Below are 14888 nucleotides of genomic sequence, written 5' to 3'. Positions count from 1 at the left end.
CCATCATTTTGTGTCGTTTGTATTGTTCCGGGTGATCGCCGAAGGATTTTTACAGATTAAGTATTAACAAAAATATCATAAATTTGTTCAACTGTTACCCTGCAGAGTAAACATCCAAGCCTGAGTCAGAGTTTTTGGGCAATAAGTCATGGCAATAATATGCATTATTCAAGCAATGGTCATTTAAAATTAAAATGAATGCTCAATACTAGTATGTTGGTATATAGCTAATAGTTAACATAAATGGTAAATTATGCATCTAGTTAAATGAATACCAAATGCATGTATAAACATGTTTACCTTGTAGGGTTATTTTGGTATGGCTGGCCAAATTAGTTTAGTTTTCTATATGTGGGTGATCACTACAATCATCTCCACCCATGGAGAGGATAGAGAACGTCAACAGCTAGGTATAGCATCTAGACTATGGCTATAAATGCAGTACATCTGTTTTAGTGAAAATAGATTGGTTGGTACAAAGAGAACGAGTCAGAATTTAATATTACATAAATCCCATTGAAAATATATCATCATTTAGAATGTACATGTACATAATTTTATGATATCCAGCAAAAACTGTGCTAATGGAAAGTGCAATCAATCAAAATTCTAAAAGCACTGAAATGAATATGAAGTGACATTAATAATGCCACAGGAAAAAAATCAAATTTGATGTCTCATACTAATACCTTTTAAAACAGTAGGAAGTCTTTTTAAAACACTCCCTTAGTAATTATAGAATGAACCAGATTGTGCTAAATTTTAATCTCTGATTAGAGCAATCTAATTAAATTCTGATGTGGGAATGGACTTGCTTTATTTACCTCAATTTCCTTTATATTTTTGTTTGTTTTTCAATTTTTTTTTTTTTTCGGAGTGGATGGATTGGCACTCACTTCATGGACAAAATAATCACAAACAAATAAGAGTGTACAAAGGAAGTAGAGATAAATAAAGTACTCAAGCCTATTCCTACATCAGATTTTAATCAGATTGTGATTATAGATACCAATCTCTGTTTGTTCCATCATTTCTTGTGATTACTTTCTCACTACTGAACTTTTTAATTTGTTACATCAATGTTGATAGATTGATCTCTGATAAAACTCTATTTGTACATTAACTGAATAAAATTGTGGTTTTGTTGTCTTATTGTTGAACTTCATAGATTACTTGAACTCAAAATAATCCCTTGATAATTAGATTTAGTTAAAACTGAAATTAAATCAAGGGTGGATATCGTTTCCTACAAAACATTACATGTACCCACAGCCTTTGATGAAAGTGAAAGTATATAAGATGATTTTTTAGGTTTAATAGCTGACACTGATGTCAATCTCAGATGATTGTAGATATTAATCTGCCTGTGTTCAATCATATTCTTTGATTACTGCCTCAGAGAGCGTTGTTCTCTGTAGGTGAAGTCAGTATTTACTGTCACGAAAAACTATCCCAAATCCTATGAGTCAGGATGGTTTGATTTCCATGTAAATGCAAAGGTGTCCTGAAACTTTTCTGATTTTAGGACATTTACAGGAGATCTCCTGACAGTAAACCATCCTGACTTAGGACACCTACAGGAGATCTCCTAAAATGAAGATTTTGCTAAAATATCCTCTATCCTATACTTCAAAGAATAAGTATTGTGGATTTCAAATCATCGTAAACCACAAGCCTTTTTATGGCAGTGCTTAACAGACGCCCTGTGCAAAGGTTGCGTCAGTGGAAAAATGTGTTCTGGCTTGTGAGAATGGCATTTCCTTGCATATCGACAGTTTGTCATGATGCTTCACAAATGAAGTCTTTACTAATTAGGCTCAATTTAGAGTCAGTCAATGAACATTACATCCAGTGGAATACCATACACTAGTGACTTACTTATCATTGACAGTGCAGAGACTTGGATGTCATTGATGTGAAAATCACTGATTAGATAATAATGGTTGTCTTTGATTGCTCCTATGTTTACTACCCCAGAGCATGGTGTCTTCATTTATAAAATTGACATGGTATTTTGAGTCATATTCGCCAAGGTTGTTCTAAGGTTTGGCTTGATTTAAGTAGATGTAAATTTGACCTGGAACTTGCTGTTTGATTTGTCAACATCACACCAAGAAGGGGGATTGTCTGTAGAATTCTAATTTGATGATAAAATGTCTCAATAACCAGCCTGTTTATGGTGCTCTTGATATACATTGTTAGCTCACAATCATTGTACCTCCTAGCCCTTGTATTCTTGGAGAATACGAGAGCTAACGATGTATCTAAACAGTGTCGTAAACAGACTACTCATGCAGTAACAATAGTAGCAATTTAAGAAATCAAAGAAAAGTGAATCAAAATACATGAAGAAAAATGCTATATCATATCCACTGAAAAGTTTGGTCAATTATTTCTACTGCAATTTTATTCCACAGATTCCATAAATATTAATAGATATATGACAATTCTCAGTACCCCGGTATTAGGGCTATGTCTAATAGGAAACAGACTAGTGCAAAAACAGAATTTTCCACATCAGTGAAATTAAAATATTGCACAGCATTCATGGTAACCAAGGAAACAGATCCATGGAAAAGAAGATTTGAAAGATGTATGATGAAATAGTGTATTGAATCAGTTGTTGTGATACCTAAATTTGATTATTTTATCACTATACTTGACTATTGATTTATTTACCAAGTGTCACAACCATGTAATACATTTTCTCCACTTGTCAGTGTAGTCAGTAATTGAATTTACAGTTGTTCAATCAATTCATATCTAACCCATTGTGATGAAATTACATAATGTTACAGCTTAATGGCATGTCTGGAATATTTAATTTAAAAAACATATTTTGTTATTATCTGTGCTCAATATTATCTATACATGTTATTATAGATATTGAGAAAAGTACCCCATAATGCTAGCATTATCTTTTTTTGTAAATAGTAATTTTTTCTCGGTTCCTGTCCTGTCAAAAGGTGTTTGTAAACGGTTTACAGTTCTGTAAAAACTGGCCCCATATGCAAATGAAGAATTAATGTTATTTGTAAATGAATAGAATATTTAAAATGGCATGGAGTGTTTATATTATCCAATTTGGAATGCTTTATATATCACTTGTCTTACAAAAAGGTGTATGTATGTCAATTGATCTGCAGAGTATTGTAAAAACTGGTACCATGGTGCCATATGCAGAATATATTGTTATTATAGTAAATGAGAGGTCGAAAAGTTGGTGTGAGCTGGGATTTGAACCTGGGACCCTCCGATCACTAGACAGTCACACTACAAACCTTGCTACCCAGGCCAATGTCCACTGACTCTACTGCACTCTCTTCCCTTCTCAACTTTTGGAACCCAACCCAAACCACAAGTACAATACTGCAGATACCATATGCAAACACACGCCCAGTTGTCCTAGTTGCCAAATGTAGCAAACTAGATTGCGAAAAGATGGCCAGAGCCAGGACTTGAACCAAGAACCCTCCAATCACTGGCCAGATACATTTCCAATTGTGCTACCTAGGCCAACATCTCTACATGTACCACATTATAATATAAATTAATATTGAAAAAAAAATACCTTGGAGTGTTCATATTGTGCAATTTTGAATGTTTTCTTACACGTTAATTGGCCTATAAAAAGGTGTATACATTTTCATATCAATTGATTTGAAGTCTTAGTAATATTGTCATCACATGCTACTGCAACTATCCTGGGGGAATTGAAAGGTGTCATGTTTTAGGTCAAATATTATATATTATATTTCAGGATTAGAAAATGTAGCAAAGGTTGTACAATTTGTATATCAGATTGTGTCCTTTCTTTGGAAGTGTTCACACTCTAACTGTATTTATAGCTTTAAATACAATTTACAATTAATTTCAATTACTTCTAACCGCTATGTGTATCACTTCATCAAAATATAATTTACAGTAGATCAATATTCTAACACTTACAGTAAAATAAAGTGGTGTTATTTTTTATATATTTCTTTGTTCATCAAAGTAAATATTGGTTAAATTGATTTATTGATGTGTGTTTATGGGTTTCAAAATGCAACCATTGATCAGAAGTTTGTTATGTATGTGTCAGCCTGTCTTGTTATGACATTAGCAGTTGAGGTTTCAGCTCACTATTAAAGCTAGCCACAAACTGAAACTAATGTTGCAACATGTTTATTTATTATATTTATTATAAGCTATTGGTCATTAGTTTGATTTTGTTCCCAATGGGTGGCATCTCTTTTAACTTCATGATCTTGCAATGTACATTGTTTGGGACTTCCAGTGTTTACACTATCTTGATTACAGGCTTGATGTATCTACACAACAAAGACATTAATACTATCATAACTTGTGTCATCTATCACATCGAACAAAAATAATTTTAGTTTGTGTCTATCTTAGTATAAAGCCGAAATAGAAATTGCCACCATACTCTGTATTATGATTCTCTAGTAGGATAAGAAAAACAAGATAAACAAATGTTTACATGATATTATAATGTGACAGTATGATTGATGTAAATATATTGTAATAAAATGATAACATCCAGAGTTCTTCCCTGAACAAAGTAGTCGAGAGGCTATCCATAGCATCGAATCTTCCCCACTATCCATGGATAGCACCTAGACTAGAGAGATCTTTGAAGCGAGGGATAGACTCTAGACTAGAGAGATCTTCAAAGCCAAGCCCTCTTATAATTGCAGAGTACCCTCTGAGTCTTAATTAAATGGAAATCATACTTCAAAACCCTTCATTTCTTTGCAAAAATGGTAGCAACACAGCCACAAAATCTAATATTCATTCTGTCCTTGTATATAATTGCTAATTGCAATGTACAGAAGGTTGTATTACAATACAGGTCTCTGAGCTCTCATAACAATATTCTACTTGAGAGAGCACTATGTATCTATATTGCATAATGGAATTTAGTGAAACTCCATTGTATAACAAAATCTTAACATAATTGTCACAAATTATGATGCATTATGATCATGTCAAGAATAATAATATACAGCTTAATGAAGGCTACGTAGTCTTGTTTCTTTGAACATGATAAATTACTACAAAATAGCTATATATGTCTGACCTAGTTTCACACCAGAGGATGCTATCCCGGAGAACTAGGCCACAAATACAGTTTTATTTTTAACAAACAAGGATAAATACCCATAAATAAAGCCAAATGTGCCTGCTAAAAAATGAAATTCCAACTTTAATTAAATTCAAAATTAATTTACATGTAAAATCTGAATTTTTTAAGAGTTTACATTTTTTTTGTAAATCTAGTATTTTTTATTTTATCCTTGCATCTGGTAAGCATCATGAGCCTGAGAATTCCGTTGTTAATAAAAGCTGACTCAGTGACTAGAAATTAGTATTGTAAATCTGAACCCAACAATCCATGAATTGTAGGAAATTTGTCTAACTGAAATTTTCTCCCCATTTTTTTGCAGTCGTCTCTGACAGGACACAAGAATATAATACCATATGTAGATTCTAGTATCACCAGAACTAGTAGTGATGTCTTTGAAGTACTCATATTAATGGAAATGTGTAGAGGTAAGTAGATATTTCATTTCGAAGGTAATAACTGACAAGGGAGTACCTAATCTCTATTGCCTGGAGAGATACATTTCATACATTGTTGTATGGATTTTAAAAAATTGATGTGAAAGCTGTATCTAGATTACATCGATAATGTTTCACTATTTTCTTCTTTTGATTATTGAAAAAATGCATCAATTCTTACTGGAAACTTCTATCCTCCTAATGAGATTATAAAGAACGTTTTTTCACCGATCGAAAAATACATGCATCCTTATAAGATTACCTATTGATTGTTAGTACTGTGTACAAGTTGGCTTGACATGCCTGTGTGAACACTGCATGGCATCCATACATGGTCTGAACCACATTGCATCTCAATGAAATACAAAATTGTGGGAATTATAGTTTTTGAGCCATACTAGTCCACAGGCTATCCTTGACTTCAAAGATCTCACTTCACCCCAGAGATTAGAGATTCAAAGCTATGCACAGCCTCTAGATTTATAACCATATATGCTTCATATAGATTATAGTCAAACACAAGAAAAAATAATTATGAGAAAATTAGTTTTAGTCACAACTACTTCAAGCTTTACAGGCCCACTTCAGATTAGAATTCAACATTTTAGTCTGAAAAACATATGTCTAGTAGAGGTGTAGAAAAAGTTGGTCCAGAACAAAAGAATAATCCTATGTAATCCTTATACCTCCAGTGATAAGAGAACACTAATGTGAGAACCTGGGATTGAAACCTTGGCCTTTAAGATATATGGGAACATTTTGAGTCTGACATGTTTTCTTAAAGTGAAAGGCCCAGTTCACGTTATGGATTAAATCTAGGTGTGAAAAACAGTCATCTGGCAGAGATATAGAAAAAGTTGGCCCATAACAAAAGAATGAAGCCATGTAATTCTAGTCTGGATGCCAACTGTGGTTTCCATGAGTGAAGGTATAAATCGTAACGATACTGTATAGGAACTAGACTAATGTAATATTCTTATAAGATAACACAAATGTGATGACCCGGGATTGAAACATGGTCCTTTAAAGTTAAACACTATAGCTTGGCAAGAAAGACTTCTAGTATGTAGACCTTGTAAAAGTAATAAGATAAGATTGAGATGACATCATTTCTTAAAACTTGGGATGTACTTTATGATATTCATTAACAATTTAATTATCGAGGGTGATGTACCCACAATAAAGAATCTTTCAGTCCAGTCTCTTTAGCGTTATTTTATAAAATTTAGTTCAAACAATTTTAGTCCAGGATGAATGTTTTGTATATATTTTTATTTTCAGTGAGTGTGATTCAATTAATGAATGAGAGGCTGAATGTAGGATTCACAGAAGGAGAAATTCTACGTATATTTTGTGATGTATGTGAAGCTGTATCTAGACTACATCATTGTCAAACTCCTATCATACATAGAGACTTAAAGGTAAGTAACATCAAGACCATATACCAGATCAAGGGCATATATTTCAATAACATATTTAAAGGCCCACTGTGACAAATAGACTGAATAACTCGACAAACCAATCAGTAGTCTAGAGACTGTCAATGGTTTCAAATCTCACAATCTCGTGACACCCCATGGCCATAATCATGTTCATGAGTAAACCTCCAAGTTGTTAGAATGATGTGAACAGTGTATAAGTAATGATGGTCTGGATGCCAATGTGGTGCAAGTGGAGATATAAATTGTTACGATTACATATAGGGATAGTCTAGTCCCTATACAGTAACGGTGCGATTTACACCTTCACTAGTTTAACAGAGACCACATTGGCATCCGAACTAGTATAGGGACTAGACCAAAGTAATGTCTGATATGACAAATTTACCATGTTTGGACATTTAGTAACAGCCCCCAATAAACATCAACCTTTTGGGCAGAATTCTGTGATTGATTAACAAAGACACAATATTAATGACTGTGTGGGTGGCTTCATTCATCTCCGGACCTCATTGGGCTAGACGTGAGAAGAGATTTAAAAGCCATGGATAACATCTAGACTAACCAAACAATTACACTGATATGCATATCACATCCTTTCTAAACACTACAGTAAAATAAATTATATCATCTGAGTAGAACTTAGAAGACACACCTGTCCACAGAAGTGTCTCAAGGACAGTTTGCTAACACATTGTGTAAATCCTGACAGGAAGTAATGTAATCATTGGCAATAGATTTCTAAACTTACATGTATGTACTATAGTGAGTAGATTTCCTGTTGTGAATATTGAATTATTAATTATCCAAGAGATGAACATGGCTGAAGTCAGTTTATTTGCTATGAACAATGATTATCTAATAGTTATGAATGCATTTATTTGAAAATACTATTTGCAAATTTGTCATCTGTCATCATATATAGTCAAAAGTACTTTTAAGTTCAGGATATCTGTGCATCTCTCCTCAAATCTATGATCAAATCAAAATTCAACCATACATGTACCAGATATTTTTTTCAGTGATGTCAAAGATAAAATCTGATTAGACAATATGTCACAAGGCAGGGCATCACAACAGTTCAGTTTTACAGACATCAGCTGATCTAACCTTTAAAATACAATTATTACTATACTAGTAGTGATGCTGTGTTTAGAAGTTACACATACCACTGCATACATTTTGTTTGTCTATCTATGAAAGAAAACTATTCTTGTTCTGCATCCTGTATTGATTATATCAAACTTATACATTTTTCTTATTTTTTCCTTACAGATAGAGAATATTTTACTGCACACAGAAAGTAATAATTATATGTTATGTGATTTTGGTAGTGCAACTCACAAAGTACTTAACCCACTCACACAAGGAGCAGCAAAGTGCAAAGAAGAAATTGAAAAGTTAGTCTTCTGTTGTTATCTTCCTGCCCATAACTCATATAGTGGGTAAAACCTAGCCTGGAATTCAAGCCACATGGATTCCAGGCTAGGTAAAAACTGAATGGAATAGAAAGCAAATGCCAGTCAGGTCTGCTGGGTCTCAAAATTAACAGTAGTCCTGTGTCCATAGACTACCAATTCTTGTATTAGGGGCTACCATAATTTGCAGCTGGTAGCCCACTCAGGCTACCACTGATTATGCAATGATTTAAAGGATGGAAGATTTATGGACATGAAAGTATTTTGATTACAAACATATTTCCAATAGAGGAACTCTGTTTTCAGTTCAGGAATATGGGACTAGTGGTCACCATTCTTGGGCTACCAATTTCTGAAATTGGTAGCCCACTAGGACTGCCATAGAAAAGTTAATTTCGAACCCTGCAGTCATCTTCTATGACTGGCCACCTTCAACATGTTAAAGGTTTTGCCACTGTGTGCACAACAGAAAATGAAAGTGAAAATCAACAAGTGTGGCTTAGAGTAAATGAATAAATTAAAGAAAAATAACTAGTTAATCAATATTAAGGTTGAGATGCAGGTTCGTTAGCTCATTTTTCCTCCATCACATTTCACAGTAAAGACAAGATAAATATACCATTTTTTTCATTAATTATGTCGAGTCTTTGTATGAAGTTGTGGTTTCTGTGGTGATTTTTTACATTTTTAACCATATTATTGATCTGTACCCAAAAACTGTGTTTTTTGACGATTTTCACTTAAAGCTATTTAACTTTTACAAACAGTTGAATATAGTCCTCTTTTCGACTTCAAATGAAAGCTATGTACATAAACAAAAAAACGTTCCTCCGGATTTTTTATTTTGTCCCTCATTGTCTTGTTATAATCATCCAAAGTTGTATTTTTGTGTTTTTTGCATAAATTACCGCTTTTCACACTTCTCAACGCAATATCTCTTGATTCCCTCAAAAACTAAACAATCCGGAGGAACGTTTTTTCGACACACTGTCTCCGAGTATTGTCTCCAAATTTGACGCAGCTGGGACGTTCTGACGCAAAGTTAAATAGCTTTGAACTTCACACAGTATACAAAATAAAGAACGTAGAAAAATGCTAATTAACACAATTGGACTCCTTCCGCCCGACAAAAGCTTTCAAATTCGACAGACATTGCAACAGCTGTTTTCTGTGACTTGCAAATATGTTACTCAATCCTTGCCATTTGGTTGTGTACGTTGCTTTGCTACAGACATGAAGAAAATCGGGTATTTTAGGAGGGTCATGAAATGCTACAGATAGAAACGTGTTTGTTTCCCGCGATAAAGGTGTCAAGTCATCTATTATTCATCTACGGGTGGAGACTTTGGTTTAATCTTTTAATACGGTACGCGTGCCGTTCTCGAGTATACTTTCTGGTTTGGATTCGAAGCTCTTGCTCTACGCAGTTGGTGTTCGTGTTTTGATTCGAATATGGGCTACGTTCCATATTCCTGCTCATGTATTAGGCATTGCTACATTGTTGGTGTTTCGTTGAAGACACACAATAAAAAAAGTTAATCCTTTCCCTGAAATCAAATTTCCACACCACGACACCGTACGACATCGGGAATGTTATACAAATTGTAAGGAGTGTTACAAAACTACGGTATAAATAATGGTACTTGAACTCACGTCAACAGTTTTTCTTCCACTGCGAGTGACGTTTTATGATACTCGGAGTCGTAGTAGACATTACCTCATTTATTTAAACTACTTGTACCTTCAAAATCTCCGTTTTATAACTTTAATAGCCTTGAGGATCGCTCGGTGCCAAATTCTTTGCCGTTTACGTTCAGACAGCGTCATCGTAGACGCAAATAAACAACGCAACGCACGTATACTACTACAGTACATGTGACTCGGTGTCGACGTGTCTCGAAAGTTCACGAAGGATCGAGCCGTGATAAGCCGATCGTTAGAGTGTGGTTGCCACACTCAATTTATAGGACCTTAACCCTAATAATATAATATAGTATGTGAAGAGGACGTTGTCAAAATCCACCAACGCGAAAGTTCAAAGCTAGTCTACGGCCACGTTCTGTGAATCTTACAGAAACAGAAATGTAATACCCGGAAATCGCCGATGCAATGTCACGCATCTGACGTGAACTCTCAAGTCTCGAAGATAGCGTGGTTCATTTTCGATGCGCCAACGTGTTGAATCGTTTTATTTTTGTAAACATCAATTTTTTTCGATCGGCTAAAACAATTAGCCTGCAATACTGTTAGATATTCGAGATTTGTATGTTTTTTTTTTACATGCATGGTACTTGAAAACCGTCATCTAATACATCGCCGTCGCGTCGGGTACACTTGAAGGCTGTAGACTAGTGTAGTCACAGTCGCTTGTAAACTGTTATTCCTTTCCTAAATGGTTTTATTCTTGTCTATAACGGTCCTAATACAGAACAATGACGTTATTATGGGGATTGGCGATATTCTTATGAAATCGGTAGCAATGTCATACCCCCCCTCTCCCCCTACGTGTTGTATGTAACTTGTAAGTACCATTTAGGAAAGGAGTAACAGTTTACAAGCGACTGTGCGGCTGTAGTGCAGTGTAGGCCGCTTCACTGTAACGTTTTTAGCCGATGCACTGGTCAAAGTCAACGTGCATAAGTCCAGGTTCAAAGGAGGTATTTTTTTACTTTTTATTGGTTATAACCAAATTTACCGAGTTTTATTGGTTTTGTACAACAACACAGCTAAGAGATAATGTCACGTCAGTCATTGCACAGATGCCTACCAGCTATGGCTCATTTGCATATGAAAAGACACTTCTGTAATCAACGTTCCTGTCAATCTTCTTTATGTATGCAAATCTTTGTACATAAACATTCAGGAATGAAACCATATAAAACACATATAGCGTTAGAGTTTTTTCATTTCAAATTTATTAATGGAAAAAATGAACGATTTTCAAAAAATCTTTTAACCAAATGATGGCACATACCATGAAGCTTCATAATGAGCAAAAAAAAAAAAAAGGCCAAAATTCACCAACGAACCTGCATCTCATCCTTAAATAGATACTTATTTTCACAATATGATGAAGTAAAGTATGCAATGCCATGGTATTCATTGGCTAGAATTATATTTTAAATGCTATTTTATAAGTGCGTAGATTGCTGTGTGGTGTAGAAGTAGACATAATACATTGATTGGTCTTCATCCATTCAGAAACAAACGGAAGTAGTTAGGCTCAATCTGAGAACTTACTGATTCTGAGCTGGCCACTCTAACAACCATCATGATACTACTTAAGGCCAGATTATTTGTCAAGCATCCTTTGGTACTTATGTGAAACAACCACTTCAAAGTTGTACTTCCAGCTGAGTATTAAGAATGTAGTCTTGTGGGTAGACTGTAAGATATGCCATGCTATTCTGCCCTCACCGGCAGTGGGAGGTGCTGACCAATGTGTGAGGGTGCCCCGTCAAGGCATACCTTACAGACTATCTAGTAGGTTGTGAGAGGGGTAGATGAGACTTTAATTTTTGTTGCCTAATATCAGAAAAGACAATGAGTTGAGTCTAGTTACATTGAGTGACAGATAAGTATGTGATCTCACAGAAAAGGAGTTTTTTTAAGAAACTTCTATTCCAGGTACTAAAACATCACCAATGATTATTACCCCACCTTTAGTGAGCCCAGATACTACAAAACAAGAAGTCTGATTTACACTTTAAGTTCATCAATTATAACATAGTCTAGATCTACCCATGCTATCGAAAAAAAGAGAGATCTTAAGATTCAATGCCATGGATAGCATTAGACTAAGTACACCATCTCTATACAATGATATTTCTTTTAAATCTCAAATATAACATTTGAGACCAACAAAATTATTACAATTCCATGTGATTGATATATTTTTGAACTTTTTTTTACTATAGATATACCACATTATCTTATCGAGCTCCAGAAATGATAGATGTTTATAGTGGAAAACAAATAACAACAAAGTCTGATATATGGGTAAGTAATGTCTACATCTACCATTCAGTGTAAATGTACACTCAGCTATCCTGATTTCATATTTCAAGTGGTATTACACAAACAAGGTAAAGAACACAACTTTATGTTTCCAAACGACTTCAATCAGTGTCAACTTGCAAAATACTATCTGAAGAGCCCTGTACATTCTAGATGTGGATAGGGGTGGGGGTTGGGGAAGGGAGGGTGTCACTGCCCCTCCTTCTTATCCAAATCTCCAGCCAGTATTCAGAAAAGTGGTCGTTGTATTCCATGCCTTACTGTATTGAAATTCTTTAATGATAGCCCACAGTCACAGACGGTCAAATTTTCAGTGACTGAATCAAGGGGTTTATCATAGATCTTGGAGCAGACTGCCTCTATGGGATTACATGTTCTTTTCAGAATGAAATATTTATCTGTATCTTTGCATACGTTTCATTGGAAATTTGCTTTAATGAAAATTAAAGAAATTAAATTTAGGTATTAGTCAGAACTAATGATTTATTTTGTGATTAAGAAATTTTAATGAATAGTCTACCGGGATTGTAGTAAATTTACTTGCTAATATCATGATTTTTGTTGTCCTTTGACAGGCTTTAGGTTGTCTCTTATATAAGCTATGTTACTTTACACTGCCGTTTGGGGAGAGTGCTCTAGCAATTCAAAGTGGTAATTTTACTATCCCAGATGACTCTAGGTATTCAAAAGAAGTACACCAACTTATACGTAAGTAACTGTGGTTTGATGTTAATTTATCAGAAGTATTAAGTCTTGCTCTGATGTACAGGAACTGAGATGTGCAAGGAAATTTGTTTTAAGATCGGAGGCACATTTAATACCAAGTTTATGAACATTTAGCAATATTATACAGCTAAATTTTCCCCCAGTAATAGTACATATGCCCATGTATGGGCACATGGGTGCATACACATGTACACTCACGCACATGCATGCACGTGCGCGCACACACACACACACACACGTCCATTTTAAAATCCTTGAAATTTATTTCTGACACGTGACACCAGCTCATAATACCTATGAGGATAAAACAAGATATACATTATGTGTGGAATAAAATTTCCCAATAAGCGACTGTCAAAAATAACATTGGGGAGAATTTTGAATATTACCAAATATGGCCAAGTCTCAATTCAAACATGTAAATCCATAGGTAAAAGCTTAACAATGACGGGATGAAAGATTTCTAAAATAAATTCTTCTGAGCCCCCAGGTTTTTCCCCAACTAATTGCTGAAACATACATCATATATGTATTATGATATGGTTCAATCAGTGTTACCAACATCTTTAAACTGTCTGTTTCCTGGCTGTTGTACTGATATGATATTAATAGACCATGACCTGACTGATTTAGGTCAGACTTGCAAACCGACTTTCCTGTATTCAAAAGTAGCCAAGGAAGGCTTAAGTCAAAGGTCAACTTGTCTGTAATATTTTTTACCTCAATGTGACTTGTGTTTCCTGTGTTCAGAATTAACAGGAGGTTTAGTCAAAGATCAACTAATCTTAAACATTTCTCACCAAAATCAAGAATATCTAATTTTAAATCAAATTTTATATTTCTTTGGTCTTCTTAGGTCTTTCAATCATCTCCTTTCAATTAGTAATGATAATCATCATCACTTTCATTGAAATTGTTAGACTAATAGGTTCCAAATCCTCGATAGACTTTGCATATGTAATCTTGTGTACATTTCGTGTCAAAATTTGATGAGAGGTAAAAAGTCCAAAGAAATAAGTGTAGCTCTGCCCTATCTCTACTTACCATTCTTAGTGCTACAAGCTCTTGGTTTCTATAAAGTCTGCATTATACCCTTTCATGGTTGTGTATACAAGGCATAGCGGTAACAATACTTAAACCAAGTCTAAAAGTAGAATGTAATCTATAGATCAAAACTTTATCTGATCTGTAGAGGATTTACCGTGTGTGCTTACTATGCCTGTCAACTTGTAGGTTAAACTAAGAATTACATTTCAAACCCAAGCCCAGGTCAAAATTAAGGTCTAGACTGATTATCTGTGTTTTATGCACTCCATGCAGTAAATCTTGCGTTGCAGAAAAAAGTCTGAGTAATCTGGTTATAGATTTCATTCGATGTTTTTGCTATCTATAAATAATACAGCAATTCCCATGACTGCTGTAGGCAGAATTGTTGATAACATTTCCTATGCCTTTGGGACAACGTTTTCCTCTAGATAGCATTTACTGTGTCTCTGTAGAACATTTTGTCATTGAAGGCATAAACTAAGGTTCAATATTGTTATTGTGTGTAGGCAGAGCATAATATTAAATATACATGTACATTATTTTGTCATAAGATGTTTTTTACTCTTTCTGATTGGATGTTTAAACTTAAAGTCCTAGTACCTGTAACTGGAACATTTTCCATAATGTTTGTTTTTATATTCAATTTATTATGGTTGTACACGTAGAAACATGTATT

The 14888-nt window shown here is 34.5% G+C and overlaps 1 protein-coding gene across 1 annotated transcript in view; it reads left to right on the top strand.

The window, feature by feature from the left end:
* Positions 1-14888, top strand: part of LOC144452001 (uncharacterized) — a 41570-nt gene that overhangs the window by 10187 nt on the left and 16495 nt on the right. The window contains exons 3-7 of the mRNA XM_078142972.1: positions 5451-5556; positions 6847-6986; positions 8280-8404; positions 12340-12421; positions 13015-13147. Coding sequence (XP_077999098.1) covers positions 5451-5556; positions 6847-6986; positions 8280-8404; positions 12340-12421; positions 13015-13147 — 586 coding nt within the window. The remainder of the gene's footprint in view (positions 1-5450; positions 5557-6846; positions 6987-8279; positions 8405-12339; positions 12422-13014; positions 13148-14888) is intronic.

The sequence above is a fragment of the Glandiceps talaboti genome, chromosome 22, assembly GCF_964340395.1.
Source record: "Glandiceps talaboti chromosome 22, keGlaTala1.1, whole genome shotgun sequence".
Lineage (NCBI taxonomy): Eukaryota > Metazoa > Hemichordata > Enteropneusta > Spengelidae > Glandiceps > Glandiceps talaboti.
The sequence above is the reverse complement of the archived record's forward strand: the minus strand, read 5'-3'. Positions and strand labels throughout refer to the sequence as shown.